Source organism: Macrotis lagotis, chromosome 1, assembly GCF_037893015.1.
Source record: "Macrotis lagotis isolate mMagLag1 chromosome 1, bilby.v1.9.chrom.fasta, whole genome shotgun sequence".
Lineage (NCBI taxonomy): Eukaryota > Metazoa > Chordata > Mammalia > Peramelemorphia > Peramelidae > Macrotis > Macrotis lagotis.
In genome coordinates, this window is record NC_133658.1 from 730,273,260 (window position 1) to 730,290,174 (window position 16,915).

General features: G+C 36.1%; 1 protein-coding gene across 6 annotated transcripts in view; it reads right to left on the reverse strand.

Moving 5' to 3' along the window:
• Positions 1-16,915, reverse strand: part of MTUS2 (microtubule associated scaffold protein 2) — a 675,509-nt gene that overhangs the window by 80,549 nt on the left and 578,045 nt on the right. For all 6 annotated transcript variants that reach the window (XM_074216122.1, XM_074216124.1, XM_074216121.1 and 3 more), the window contains one exon: positions 3,057-3,123. In XM_074216122.1, coding sequence (XP_074072223.1) covers positions 3,057-3,123 — 67 coding nt within the window. The remainder of the gene's footprint in view (positions 1-3,056; positions 3,124-16,915) is intronic.

The following is a 16,915-nucleotide window of genomic DNA, read 5'->3' on the forward strand; positions in this document are numbered from 1 at the left end:
GAGGCTGGAAATGTGGTGGATGATAATTTGTGAAAGGAAGGTACCAAGACAGCTGTAAATCTAGGGTGAGAATCATTGCTTCTCTCAGGATTTGAGACAGCTAGTGGCATTTTCAATAATAAAAGAAGTAATAAATCACATTGGATAAGAAAAAGGTTTTTACCCTTTTAATAAAGGATAAAAACTATACTTACAAATCAATTTTAAATGAACCAAAGACTCACTGGCCAAAGGACCCTACATATCTTACTTTCATCACACCCTTAGGGCACATGTTTCCCTTGGGAGTACAGCATTCCAGGAGAGAACCAACATTCCTTCTCCTGCCTCAAAATTACAAAAGTCAGGCTCTCCCTTGAGAAGCTTACAATTCTTACAATTTTCTCCAACAGAGGCCACAGCTTTTCCCATTCCTTCCCAACTCACAGGGTCAGGTTAAGAGTGAGAGACTGACTTCTTACTTACCATCACTAGTTTCAGATCATTCTTTTTCTTTTTCTTTTTTTTTTTAGGTTTTTTTGCAAGGCAAATGGGGTTAAGTGGCTTGCCCAAGGCCACACAGCTAGGTAATTACTAAGTGTCTGAGACCAGATTTGAACCCAGGTACTCCTGACTCCAAGGCCGGTGCTTTATGCACTACGCCACCTAGCCACCCCCTAGATCATTCTTTTTCAATTATTATTATTATTATTTTTTTTTTTAGTTTTTGCAAGGCAATGGGGTTAAGTGGCTTGCCCAAGGCCACACAGCTAGGTAATTATTAAGTGTCAGAGACTGGATTTGAACTCAGGTACTCCTGACTCCACGGCCGGTGCTCTATCCACTGTGCCACCTAGCCACCCCTTCAATTACTTTTCATCTTTTGAAGTTCATACAACCAATGCGTATCACCTTCTCCCCATCCTTGTTAATGTTATCTGCTCATCTCTAAGTAATTTCAATTTTTCTCAATGAATCTAGTACTTTTAGTTATATCTCTATCTCTTGTGTTATTCTTATGGACTTCAATGTTCACAATGATCACTTCTCTAAAACCTAACTTCTCAGTTCTTTGACCTCCTTAATTTCATTCTCCTCCTCTGCTTTAGCCACAGACTGGTATATTCATACATTAGACATTACTATATCTTAAAATAATATCACCTCTAAGATCTGGAATTTTGAAATTCTAATTTTTGACCACTCCTTATCCTTCCACCCTTCTCTCTCTCTCTCTCTCTCTCTCTCTCATCAACAATGAGTGTATTCTCCACTTGTTAGTGATTTCTGATTACTTGACACATCCCTATTCCCCTAATCCATCTCATTTGTTTTGGTTTGACTTGCCTTGGGTCCAGACTTGACCCCATGGAATATTATGAATGTTCATTAATAGCTACCCTTCCCTGCTATGACTTTTTATTATGACTAATCTGTGTATCATCATCCCAAGTTAACCTTCCCTTTCCAATTTTTTTTCTCTTTCCTGGGAATTTTGAACATCAATGAAAAGTCACAAAAATGAATTGACCTTATCCTCTACAAATTTATGTTTTATAACCTCGGCTTGGTCCTCAGTGCTGTTCAGTAATTGTTTTACTTGTTGTTATGCTCCTCTGCCCCTGTGCCAACCACTCTTTATAGTTTCTTTTCCAAACTTCCTCTCCTCCCTTCCCCCCATGCCAGCTTATTGTTTTTCCTCTGTTTCACCACCAAACTTTTAAAACAATTTGTCCCTATAATATCCTTTCACTTTCTCAGCACTCATGGTCACCTCTACGCAAAATTACAGAAAAAGAATTTGATTCTGGAAGGACCTCCATAGCTATCATGTCCAACCTTATATACTAAAGGAAACCCTACTCTAACCTACACAATAAATGGTCATCCAGCCTCTTCTTTGAGACCCATCTCCTCTTGATGCAGCCCATTCCCCTTTTGGACAGTTCTGTCATGTGGATAATTCGCCAATTAAGTAGCCATCTTGTCAATTATCAAGAATTCAATGTATTTGCCCATCAGTTATGTTAGGTCCCTCTTAAGCCAACTGACACCTCAGGGCTTCAGCTACCTCATGTATATGGGGTAAAAATTGGGAAAAAATTGGGAAAATTGGGAAAAAAAATTTCAAACCAAACAATCTGTTAAGATACACTGAGGTCTTCATTAGATGGTTAAAAAACACAAACTAACCTTTCGATACTGTCATACATACTTCTTCTAAGATAGACTATTTCTTTGAAGTAATTACTATTAAGAACTGAGAGGAAAGCAGGTGCAGATAGAAAACCAGCCTCCAAGTCAGGAAAATGTGGTCAAATACTGGCTGTATGAACCCTAGGCAAGTTAATGAATTGCTTGATTCTCCAAACAAGACATTAAATTGCAAATCAGTTTCCAATATGCATGGAAAGGAAGGGTTTCTCCAATGGGAATTACCTGTATGGAGAAATTTCCAAATCTTCAAATCCTCCATCACTCCAAAAAAAGTAGGATTCCTATGGTTCAGAGATTTAAACCATTCCTATAAAATTTCATTATGAATTTTAATAAGCTTCATACTTTAATCCAACAAAATTTATTTTTTGACCTTGTTTTTCATCACAGTACGATAGTTTATGAAAGGATATACAATGAGGTCATGGATTTACATGCATCCTAGAGAGAACATCTATTACTATTCACCATGCAGCTCTTGAGACTTCTTGCATCTTTTCATATGATGCGTGACCTGAGCCCTGGGCTCAGTTTAGGCCTAGATGGATAGAAGGCTGCCTACCACAGACCATACTGACTGATATGCATCACCATCTGCGAGGAGAAGAGTAAGCGCTTGATGAGCTCCTATGTGGGCTGTTATGAACCTGCTGCCATAACTGCAGAGAGGTAAAAATTAGGGTTCCCTGCAAGGCCACTGAAATCCACCACTGTGCTCTGGAATAGATTGTATTTTGTCAAGGCAGTATTTTTCCTTTAGTAGCTTATTATAAGGCATAATTGCTTTGGTTATACATTCATATGAACTAAGAATTAAGGTAATAATTCTTTACACTATTTATTTTCAATGCCCTACTTACCAACTTCATCCCTGATGTTTGCAAGCTCGATTGACAGCTCTTTTTCTTTCACAAGGGCACTTTCATTCTGAAAAAACAAAATGGATACCAAGTCCCTAGATTTATCCTAGTTAAGCACTTTCACATGTTTAATTAATGAACCCGATTAAGAAAATATTTACAAGTTGAGCCTTTAAGGAGATTGTTTTCTATTATAATATATCTTTATAAAAATAAAACTTACCATGGAAGCCAAGTCTGACTCATTCATTTCGAGCAGATCCAAAAAATACAAACTTTGCAATATCATTGATATGCATGGATAGGATTTTTTCATATATAATGTTAGTTTGGGTACATTATTTTATCATAGCTGCATTACATGCATAAGTAACACAAACTGATATGGCTTTGACCTTTAAAATTCATATTCTGTTTATGAAACATTATCATTTTTGATGGGCAAAGAGCCCAAAGTGGAAAAAACCTCAACAATATCATTCATCTATATTATGAAAACCCCAAAACCCAGCTTTTAAATAATAAACATGGGAACATTTTAAAGAAAAAAAACATAAAATAGTTCTTTTATAATGATAAAGTACCATTAATAACATTTACTTTCTAGGAATTCTAGGAATTGGTAGGAATGATCCTTCCATCTGCATCAAAAGAATAGGGAGGATAAGGGACAAAAAGGAAAATGTCAGTTAGTGTAAGTGGTGTCACTTTTTAAACTTTATCTTTTTGGTTTTTGCATGGCAATGGGCTTGTGTGATTTGCCCAAGGTCACACAGTTAAGTAAATATTAGGTGTCTGAGGCCACATTTGAACTCAGGTCCTCCCGACTCCAGAGCTGGTGCTTGATCTACCTAGTTACCCAGTGATGTCACTTTTAAATCAACATTCATTCTGACCCAAAGTGGAAGAGACTTATTCAGCTGACTTAGCCATGATCTAATTGTATTTAATAAATAATAAGGAGCACTTAAGTAATACAGTGGATAGATGGCTATCCTAGAGTCAGAAAGACTCAACTTCCCGAGTTCAAATGTGGCCTCAGATACTTATTGACTGTATGACTTTGGACAGGTCATTTAACAGTTTCTATGAAAGAGATGGCAAATTATTCTAGTTTCTTTCCCAAGAAAACCCCAAATGAGTTCACAAAGAGCCAGACATATGGGGAGGCTAGGTGGCGCAGTGGATAAAGCACTGGCCCTGGAGTCAGGAGTACCTGGGTTCAAATCTGGTCTGAGACACTTAATAATTACCTAGCTGTGTGGCCTTAGACAAGCCACTTAACCACATTTGCCTTGCAAAAAATAAAAAAAAGAGCCAGATGTAACTGAACAACAAAAAATAATAACTTTTTAAATGACAGAATTGAAAATGTTGAAGGGGAGCACAGTACCCTTTAAATTATGAAAAACAAGGCCTCAAAGGAAACCCTTGCCTAGCAATTCATTGTAATTCCTTCCCCTTTCTTCTCCCTTTGAGCCCAAAAGTGATTTTCTGAGAGGCAGCTAAAGTTGAAATGTGGAACAAAGGAGACCAAAATACCCAACAAATCTATCATCAGGAGAAAAAAATGCTCTTAGTGAACTTAAAAAAAACTTAAAAAAAATCTTAGTTGACCTTGATCTTATTGCATCTACAGGATCAATGCCAATTTCCAACTAGCTTTCCAAATCCTTTTTTTTTTCTGATGGTTGTTAATGGGGTGTTCATGTGATTCTATACCTCATGATTCAGATGAAAATTGAAAAAAAAATCATTCAACATCTGGTTGTTTTATTTATGCTATTTCAAGCATGTAGTTATTTGATGACATTTTGACATTTGATGACATTAAAATCTTTCATTTTAGGTCTTCGTGCTATACATCATCTCAAAGTATTTAAAAATCAAAAAGAAGCCATTATTAGAGATACCTATAAGCCTCAAGAGTAGTCCTACTTCATTAATTCAGTGGGCACCATTTTGGTTTCTCTATTCTAATCCATAAAAACTGATTTGCAAAAGTTCAAGATAGCTTAGCAAATGTGATGGTCAAAGTAATGACAAGATTTAAAAAGAAAAAGAAAAGTGGTCCAACCTCAATGGCCACAATGGTCCTATTGTGAGGGGTAGAATGATATGGTAGATAAAGTTTTGGGCTCTAATGAATAAATAAATAAGGTTCAGATTCCTTGTCTGACAAGAGTTCCCTAAGATTTAAAACCTAGAGCTGCTATATAAATTATGACTGTCACTCAAACACACTAAAATACTATTCTTTCACTCTGCTCTTACTTGAGCACTACAATCAAAAGTGTATTTCTCATGTCAAAAATGTTCCTCAGTTCACTGAGGATTAAGGACATGAAAAAGGACTGGGTTTAAGTCCCAACTCTAAAAATAAGTTATGTGTCTCTGGGTCAGTCACTTAACCTCTCTCTGTGCCTTAGTTTTGTAAAATGGGGATAATAATACTGTGCACAAGCTACCCCATATTTATTGTGAGCAAAGCTCTTAAGAAAAAGAAAGTTTTACAAGATTAATGTTTAGCATTGTTACACATATATTAGATCGCTTTCTATCGGGAGGAAGGGAGAAAAATGTAAAACAAAAAAAAAAGACTGGTGAAAACTATGTGCTCTATAGAAATAAATTTTATATAGAAGTAAGTTATGACATTCATACTCAGGTTCCTACTATCTTTTCCATAAAGTCTTCTACAGTGATTTCTCCCTTTTCCTACATTTCTTTTCACCTTTAATCTTAATTATACAACCACACATTTGACTATATACTTTTTTGGGTATTATTCTCTTCTTATTTCTCATCTATCAGCTACTAGTGCCTCCATCCCAATCAAGTTATCTTGTATTTAATTTGAATTATATATGTGCATTATTTGTGTGTATGTGCATATATATACATATATGTGCACATTTATAGTTATATATGTAAGTCATATGTGTGTATTATATGTGTGTTTATACATATATGTTTGTGTGTGCACATTTATAAAAGCACATGTTGTCTCTCGGAATAGAATACAAGTTCCATGAGGGCAGGAATTGTTCCATTTTTTTAGCTGCATCATTGGCACCTAGCAGACTACATAGCCCAGTTTAATATATTTTGGTTGGGTGTCTCTCCAGCTAAATTATATCCCTGAGTTCATTAGTTATGTCTTACAATTCATCAAAAAAAGCATTTTTATTAAGCACCTACTATTTGCAAGTCCTTATACTGGGGACCAGAGATACAAAGATGAAAAAAAAATCACATTTGCTAAGTTTTTTGAAGCTCTGAAAATCAGTTTCCATTAATTAGTACAGAGAAACCAAAATGGTACCCACTGAGCTTAGTCCTTTGACTTTAGGAAAAAAATATATAATAAAAGGTAGACTGTGAGGGGGCAAGACAGAGATTGATTAAATTGGAGAGAGTGTTTACTTTCTATCAGAGGATTTTTATTCAGATGTGGTTGATAAAATGAGCCCTCTTCATCCCAGCAGTTGTCCTTCCTGGAATGAAATGAGAAGCTCCATGAGGTGCATTAATTCTCTGGGGGACTACTCTCAAGTTCAGATTGCTGGCCACTTGTCAAGAATGCTGTGGAGGACATTCATATTGAATAGGAGTTGGACAGGGGTCTCTTCCTATTCTGAATTCAGGAGGGTCTTCCAGAATGAAGATGACCCAAGCCCTGAGGGAAGTTCCAGGGTATAGAAGGTAGCCAAGCCTGAGAGGGCAGGATAATTTAAAGACCTCTTCTACAGATTCTTCTGCTTAAGTAAGAGGTGGAGAAACTGGTTCACAGAGTCATTGAGGGTATCAACCTTTGAGAGGTTTATCCTAGACCACCCCAAGCACTGGGTAGAGCCCAAGTAGAAGAGAACATGCTTTGGCTTGGAAGACCTTAGGGGTTGGGTGATCTTCATCCTGAATTCAGGCTCCATCTCCCATTGGTGACTTCCTGCCAAAGACCTTCATTTTGGGGAGGGGTCCAGTCCATCTGTGCTTCATGTTCTTTCTATTTATGTGCATTTGCATTCACATTTCTTAGACAACATCTGGCAATACAGTAAGCATTCATAAATGCTTGTTGCCTGCCTTCTGCCTGTCTATATATCATGGTCCATTACAGTCTTTAACCAGTTTTAACATCAGTAAATTCTTCAAGTTGTTGATACAGTGGATAGAGCATTGGAAGATATGAGTTCAAATACAGACTCAAGACACTTAATAGTTGAATGACCCTGGCTTTAAGTCACTTAACCTCGGTCTGCCTCAGTTTCTTCAACTGTCAAATGGGGGATAATAGCAGCAAATACCTCCCGGGGATGCTATGCTGTGAGGGTCAAACAATATAACTGTATAAAAATTATTTAGCATAGTGCCTGGTTCTATATAAATATCCCTCCCTTCTCCCTTCTAGGTAGCCCAAATTCCTTAGATTTCACTTTAAGTCCATTTTCCTTCATTCTGCCATCAATGAACTTTGAACAGCTGATAATCATCCTTTATAGAATATCCCTTCTCCAGATGAAATAACCTAAATTGCATCAGTTCTTCAAATAGGTCTCATGGTCTACTTTTGAAACATCTTTGTGACTCTCCTCTGATTTTAATCCAGATTCTTCATGGCACCATCAAGCAGTGGAGCCCAGAATTAAGCAAGTCTCTAGTTGGAGTTTGACCAGGGTTGAGCAAAAAGACCAACTCCTCACTATAACAATATCATTACCCTGTCTTATTTTCAACATGCTACTACAAGCTAATGGGAGAATTTCTTTTTAAAAAAAATTAACACAATTCAACAATTTTATTTCAGGGAATAAAATAAAATGAATAGCTTTCAAAATGTCAACTTGTTTATTCTGTATTTATTGTTTATTCTGTATTATTCTGAGGTCTGTCTGAAATATTTTCAAAGATACAGATTAATTCCTAAATCTATTTAATAAAATCGAAGTGTCCATTGGGGCAGTTTAGTGGCTCAATGTTAAGAGTCTGGATCGAGAAAAATTCCTCTGAGTTCAAATTTGGCTTCAGATGCTACTATCTATATGACCTTGGGCAACTCTAGACTCTGCCTCAGTTTCCAATCTGAAAATGAAAAGGAAATGACAAACCACCCCAGTTATCTTTGCCAAGAAAACTCCAAATGGGCTCAAAGAGTTGAACATGATTGAAGTGACTCAATATCAACAAGGACTATGTAATCTTATTCATTCACTAATTTTAATAACTTTAGAACTCTGGATAAGCATTTAACCTCCCTGGGTCTCAGTTTCCCCCCCTTTTTTTTTAGTTTTTGCAAGGCAATGGGGTTAAAGTGGCTTGCCCAAGGCCACATGGCTAGGTAATCAGTTCCCTCTTCTTTAAGTGATTTGATGATCCATAATATCTTTTCAGTTCTAAATATATTATTAAAAGAAATCCATTATATGAAATTAAAGCTGTTTTAAGGGAATTACAGCTATTTTGAACTGGGGTACAAGGTATTTGAGTTCAGCAAACGACCCAGTAAATTTAGGTAAGACCTGGTAAGAGAAAGTGAGAAAGAGGGAAGGGAGAGAGGAAGGAAGAGGGAGAGAAACTTTGGAAAGTGAAACATGTAAGAGAAGTCAGCTCTTCAATATAGTCCTGATTCTAGTTTGCCTTCTAAAATATTTCAGGAAGAAAATTTCTCCTTGGGTGGGGCTGGAGTCTCAGTTGAAACTGAGATGGGATCTCCCACCCATCAGAAGAGTGCATTCACTCATGTATTTTTATGCTACATTCTAGCCTATATCACATCTCTAACTTCTGTTTGTTGCTTTTCTCAGATAAATGGATTTACTTGCTAGTTACTATTTTTGATTCTCTTTTATGTAATCAGTGATTGGTGGGAAGTAACCAAGCCAGAGGGTATAGGTTTAGATTACTCTCCCCCATTACAGGCTACTAACTGGGGAAGGGAGTTTAGACTATAAGGAAAGCTCAGTGCTACAGAACTGAGGCTTTCCCATTCTGGTGCTGGAGAAGACTTTTGAGAGTCCCTTGGACAGCAAGGAAATCAAATCAGTCAATACATACAGAAACTAATTATTCACTGGAAGGTCAAATACTGAAGTTGAACCTGAAATCCTTTGGCTATTTAATGAAAGAAGGGACTCATTGGAAAAGACCTTGGTGTTGGGAAAGATTGAAGGTAAAAGGGGAAGGGGATGGTAGAGGATGAGATGGACAGATAATGTCATGTTAACAGTGAACAAAAGTTTTGAGAGATAGTAGAGGACCGAAAGGACTTCATGGGGTCATGAAGAGTTGGATACAACTGAATGTCTGAACAATAACTAGGAAGTGGCTTTTGTTTTAGATCTAATGTACTCCTAGGCCACCAATATCTAAGGAGAAAGACTGATTCAGTTCTGGTCCACTATCCCTCTCAGAGACTAGAGAAAAGAACTCACCAACTCATTGCAGTCTTCTTTAGAGAGGATGGGCAAGAATACAGAAATGTTAATCAATGAGTACCTCTGGTGGGCTATCTTAGACAATCTAAACAGTTCCAATATTTTATATGGACAGTACACATCTTAATAGATTAAGATAATAATAGATTTAGATAATAGAACTGGAAAGACATTATATATCATCAAATCACTTAAAAGAAGAGGGAACTGAGACTCAGGAAGGTTAAATGCTTATACAGAATTCTAAAGTTATTAAGTAGATACAATGGGACTGGAACCCAAGTCTTTCTCATTCTATACTCTATCCACTAAACCATACTATTATATTTTCATGGAAAAAAGGTGTAGGAATTTCTTTGATTTCACCTTGTCCCCACATAGAACTCCCCTAAATTCCCATTCATTTACTCCCAAACATTGATTCTATATGTTTATTCAGTTATTGCATTGAACATAAATATTCATGTTTCCCATTGTTTATTCTTCTTTTGTGTCTACCCATGGCAGGACAGAGTTGCATTTATTAGATTACAAGGTCCTAAAAATACTTTTTGTGTCCATGTAACTTTCGGTGTCTAAGTAATTTTTTCCACAACTGTTTTATTTATAAAGAGACCACGGCTCCTGAGGTTAGGCAGTCTGGCTTAGGTCTTTCTCTAAGTGCCGGCTTTTGGACCAACTTTTCTAATTTATTAATCTTTTGCTTCAAGAAAGCCATTGATCATTTCCTATTATTCAAGCTGTCAGAGTGATTAGGTACTTTCCTGTCCAAGAATGACTCACCATCTAGGATGCTGTGGAATATTTTGACTTACAGGCTTGTAGATTGAGACACTGAAGTAAATTTGGAGGTCACTGAGTACAATCTCCTATTACTGATGAGAAAACTGAGGCCCAATGATATTAAGTGATATGCCCAAGGTCATATAGGTAGGCCTTCAGGTCTTCTGACTCTAAATCCTAAGGATAATTCAAATCTCATCAGATCCTTATTCAGTGCCCATTATGCATAAGAAAAGAGTTTAGCAGGAAGCAGTGGCAAAAGATCCAATCTTGGAGTCAAATCCTGACTCTGACATGGATCAGGTATGTGGCCATGGGCTTTAATCTCTCAGCTCCAAAAGAAACTCTCTGAGACTATAAATTACAGTTGAGTTGCTAATGTGCTCTGAGAGAATTTCCATACTGGGAGGCCCTAAATCACTGAGATCACTAGGGAAAAACAAGTGAGGGATAAAAATGAAAAGGAGAAAAGGGTAAAGGACACTGTATAATTGAATTGATCCAGGTTATGAGGGGAAGAGAGTGAAATCAGAGCCATGTTGATAATCTGGGTGGAGGAAGGAAATGCAGAGGTCACTGAAAGTAATCTCCTCACTTTATAAATGAAGAAAATTAACCCCCAGTGAAAATAAGTGACATGCTCAAAGTTAAATAGACAAATCTGGGATTAAACCCAGGACCTCTGATTCCAAAACCTTTGAATGGATGGACTGGAGGTAGTGGTAAGGATGATGAAAATGTTAAGGAATGGTGAAATACAGGGAGAAATAGAAGGAAAGGAGAGATGGCAGGAGGGGCAAGTTTATTATTTCAAAATCGAAGAGGTGGCAGGCACACAGTTATAGGTGATGGCATCATCTGGGTTATAATCAGATCTGAGTGGCTGAGGTATAGAGAAGATGTAGGTATATAGAATTGAAGAATTCAATGAACTGAAAGGATAAGTTTGATGGGACATATTGATATCCCAGAGTATGAGGGTAGAGGTTGAAGAATAGGGAAAGCATGGAAGTTGGTCACTGAACCTTTTGGGAAAGGAAGGAGAATGACCTAGGGATTGATGGGCCAAAGCAAAAAGGTTTTTATCTCACTCCATTTTCCTTATTCCTGAAATAAGGACAATAATTCACTCTATTTTAGGGGCCCAATGATAACTGATAATATTACTGAACTTTGAAAGTATTGCTCAATTCATCTCTGTGTTCCATAGTCTAGCGATACATTGTGTGGGAATCTAAATAGCAATTTTTATATGCAGTCTGCCCAGTCGATTGTCTGTGACACCATCCCATCTCATTCCCAAATTATAAGTCAAGTCTAAGGTGATGATGTGAGAGAATGACCGGCATGTGAGCACAGCCTCTTTCAGATATCATGGAGTTGGAGCAGTGTTTCCCTGAAGAGTGGATGAGTGGAAAATTTCCCCATTGGAGCCAAACATATGGAGTCCTACCCTTCTCAAAAGGGCTATAAATAGAACTCAGTATTAATGATCTAAACTCTCATGGTGAGACAGTCCAGATACTCAACCACTAAAAGAATTTTCCCTTTATAGTTATTATCTCACTATTCAAATAAACTGAACCTGATACTGACTTCTGATACTGAGCTTATCCACCAAAGTTCCATCTACCTCTTTTTCTAAGTGTCCTTCATATCATGCTAATGATCTTTAGAGTGAAAATTCTTTACTTTCCTTCACTCACCTTGAAGGCACTGAAAATATAATATTTCCATGAAAAATTAGGTTGTAAAGAAATACTCCTTAAAACTTAATTTTCTTCTTTCCCCTCCCATCTCTTTTGGGCATCACCATTTTGGTCTGTTAAAATGTGATACACACACACACACACACACACACACACACACATATATATATGTGTGTGTGTGTATGCATATCTATACACAAACACAAATTATGTAAATGTATGCCTATGTTTCAAGGTAAATATATGTATGAGCATTTTATGTATACATAAATGTTTTTATAGATGTTTCCCATAGAATCATATAATCCTCAAGTTAGAAGGAACCTCAAAGGTCATTTGGTTCAACCTCTAACATGCTGTACAGTATCCTTTGTAATTATATATATATATATATATATATTACTTCTCTAACCCCTAAGAAAAGGTCATTTAGCCTTTGCTTAAGTATTTCCAGTTTCAAGGAATTTATTATCTCATAAAGCAGTTCCAATGTTGGAAAATTCTTCCATATTGAGTTGAAATATGCCTCCCCTTTCCATTCCATTCATTTATACTACTTTTCCCTTCTGGGACCCAAAAAAGGATAAAGAAATCTTATCCATTTTTCAGTTTTTAAATTTTTTGAAACCATGATCATCACCCACTACTCTACTATCTTTTCTTTTCTAGGTAAAATTTGCTGAGTGCCTTCAACTTGACCTACAAATGAGAAAATTTTAAGTCCTCTTACACCATCCTGGTCTCTGATATCTGGACACACTCATTCCAGAGGTATCTGGTATTGTGAGAATATTGTTCCTTAGATAGTTAAGAGGTCCATTATTAAGCAGCAAAAGATATCACTTAAATTTCTAAAAAACTGTAGCCTTCTGTATATAGGGAGTATCCATCTCCACTCTCCCTTCCCCTTAAATGTATCCTAGAAGGAGAGTATTTCAGAGAATAATGATTCTTAGGATTATTGAATTGTAAGAGTCTAATGTTCTTCATAGAAACTCACCAGAGTTCAGCAGATTTGTCAAGCCCTTATAGTCTGCAAGTATCTAGCTACATGGTAATACTCAGCAATAGTTTTGGCAATCAACTGCCTTTCTCACCATTCTATGTCATTCTCAAGGTGTAAGTTTGATCTAGTCTACAGAATTCAGACACTATTCTAATACCTTTCCTTCACTGTTTGGGAAAGCAGTCCTTAAATCTTTTTCAGACTGGCATGTTCTAGTGTCAGCTAATCTTTCCATTAACCTTCAAGTACTTCAGATGTTTTGCCAGCTTAAAGGACCTAACACGTCCTATTATTTCAAGGGGATTTGCTAACGCAATGTTATCATTCAGATGGGTGATAATTTTTGTGAAATTCAATTGCATGTGAAAATGCTTCCCCTTCTTGGCATTCTCCATAAGACTACATTTAAGTATCATATCAGTCTTTTCCCAAAGTCAAAGATCAGAGGATAGCTGGTTCATTACCAATATGTTCTGATAATTTGAATTTTTTTCCTTTCTAGTGAGAACACAAATGAACAACCTATGAAACCAGTGAGACCAAATGAACCACTGAACAGTTTCTGGTAGAATTCACTTCTCTCTCTCTCTCTCTCTCTCTCTCTCTCTCACACATTCTCTCTCTCATTCTCTCTCCTCTTATTCTCCCTCAATCTTTCCCCTCCTTATTTCTTAGACCTAGCAGTGATAATCCAATGGAGCCTATCCTACCTAAAGATGCTACTGACTCCAATCTAGTCCAATTTTACTTATAATCTAGAGAGCCTCTTCTCCCCACCTCACAACACACACACACACACACACACACACCCCTACCCCTATATTCACAAATATTACCAAGCTCAAAATACAATCAAGAAAAAAAAAGGAAAGAAACTTCCCTGAAGGAATTAAGCCCTTACCTAGCTGTGTGGCCTTGGGCAAGCCACTTAATCCCATTTGCCTTGCAAAAAAACCTTAACCCCCCCCCCCCACCAAAAAAAAGAAATTAAGCCCCTAAGGAGACCAGTCTAAATACTGGAATCCTTTTCTTGAGTTCTTTGGAAGATCAGGAAGATAGGATGAATGCACCCTAGCATACTATCTCAAGTTGAAGAAGCAAGTCACAAATGAGGTCAAGAGACCTGTGTCCTTAGAAGAATCAATCAATATAAGGTCCCATTTTCTATCCAGAAAAACTTCAAACATACCTCAGTGCTCAAGAACTGTTATTTTACCAGGAGTCCAAGGTCTTTTACTGCCTTGCTCCCTTACCCTGAACAGATAGATTCAGGTTAGGGACTGATCAGTCAATAATAATAATAATAATAATACTAAAAATTCTGCTATAAAACCCATACAATTTCCTATCATATAGTGAAATGAAAAAAAAGAGCTAACTTTAGGATGCCATGGCAACAGTATCTTTTATAATGACTACATCTGTTTTCAGTATTAACACTAGCACCAGGCTGCTTCATAGTCTGGAGCTCTACAGAAGAATCCCATGGGATGTGGACCTGACCTTTTGCCTTTCAATTCACTTTTTATTGGGTTTTAGAGCAGTGAAATTACAGTGTCTTTCTTGCCTTAATCAATAACTTTATTATTTTTCCCTTGTAATTATACTTTGACTAACCTTGAATTTTTTTGTTTTGGGTTTTTTTTCAAAATTATGAAAGCTTTTCTTTTTGCTGAAATGAAATCAAACCCAGCCTAGCCAAATGTGAAACCACATTTCATGCTAAATTTTTTCCCAGCGTTATAAATTAACGTCTACTGTGAGAAACTACATGAAGAGACAAAGCTTATTGTTACAACAGTAAAAGTTGCTGCATACAGTTTCAGAGCATACTAATATTTTTAAAAAATATTTGGGGAGATGTGCATGCTAACTATAAAAAAATTATAGTTAATTAAGACTTTGACTTAAGAATGGACTGCCAAGTACACCAAGGAACATTTGGTAAATTCATCTCTTGCTCAAGTTCAGAGAAATAAATCTTAAGTAAATTTCTGCTATCTGCTTCCGATCTTTCTACCCATCCAAATGAAGCTTAATTTTTCCTAACATATTACTTTCCTCATTTCTTTGTTCAAGAACCAACAAGAACTTGGTTTTAATGTCTCAAGTATAAGTGTATTGTCCAACTTTCTTGAGATCTTAGAATCTTTTCTCTTCTATTTTTTTTTACTTTTGAAGAATTGTTTTAAAAATTAATCTGTCCCTTTCACTATCACCACCCCCTCCACTGAGCACATTAAAAAAAAAACTTCCGTCCAAAATACCACTCTTTAATACATATCTACATGATCTAGTGAAACAAATTCCCACATCAGTCATGTCCAAAAATGAATGTCTTTTTACACATTTTAATTTTGTCACCCTTCTGTCAGGAGGTGAGACATTTCTTTTTTTTTTATTTATTTAATGAAAATCTGCCCTTTTTTACCTCCTTCCTGTCCTCCTCCCCCTCCATGCCTCCATTGAAAAAGAAAATTTTCATAATGGATATGTAAAACAAAGCACAACAAATTCCTGCATTGGCCATATCTACTAAAAATAATTTGATTCAGTCTTTTGAGTCCATTACCTTCCTACGGGGGAGGGGGCCATGGAGAGTGAAGCTGGAGCACCTCTCCACTCCCTAATCAATTTTATATCTAATTATTACCCATAGATCTAGTGAAAACGCATTTTTCTTTTTCTGAGAAAGTCACTGAGGAATGAGAACTAGACTAAGTATCCAAAGTTCTGGTTTCAAGTCTAGGCTCCATTACTTTTCAGGTATGTAATAATCTTTGACAAATTGTTGCCTATGCTTCAGTTTCTCATTTGTAAAATGAAGTTTGGTCCAGATGATCTTTAGGGTTACTTCCAATTTTAATAGTATATATCAGAGGTATTAAATATGCCATTTGCTGCAGGCTGAAAGCAGTCTAAACCTGATTGAAATAGAACTGGGAAATATTTTAACAAAATCAACAAAATATAATAAAACAGATAATATTGCATTTTTAAAACTAGGTCATTTGGCAACCCACCACAATCCTTATGAATGAATTAGTAATTTTGCTTCTCTTTGAGTCTGACACATGTGCTACAGGTGTGTCCAACTTGTGGCCTTCAAAGTCCATTCATGTGGCTCATGTCATGTAATTGGAAAATGAAGAAATAGGTGAGCATATATGCCAATGTGGCAAAATTATAGACCAGCTTATTAACCTTTAAATAACAAGGCTCAATTTTTTCATATAATAAACAGACTGCTGGGGGTTTTTGGTAATTTTTAAAATAAAAGATATGCATATAGAAATTAGTATCTTTATTTTAAAACATTATATGACATTGCAATTTAACAGACAACTTTATTGTTATTTTGTCACAGGGCTTTGAGAGTTTAGATTTTAGGAATTTCAAGATTTTAGAAAACACCAACTTTCAATATATTTGCTACTCCATTCTCAGTTGATGTCAACACATTGCCTACAAACTTGCACACAGACTACATAGTGTTGCAATCAGATATGTAACCTAAAGAAATATTTATACATGTCTTTTCAAAGTTGAACTTGCCTAAAGAAAAATATTAATTGTTTCATGAATATACCCTATTTATGACATCTCTTTTGAGTCTGTTTATTTGTGAGCACCTTTTTTATACCATGTGAAGCATACAAAAAGTAAAAAAAAATACAAAAACAAAAATTTCAGAAAAGCATGTTGAAAATATTCTCCACATTGCTATAACTCTAGCAAACCAGATAGAGATTCACTGGTATCAAAAAAACCAGGTTGCATTCACATTAAAAATGGCATGTTCTTATTTTTTGTTTAAAAAGTAAATGTGTTTATTATATTATTTTTATTACACTTTATTAAATTTTTTATAAAATCACTGGTAAAATGGGTTATATTGTAGTCACAAATAAATATATGGCCCTTGAC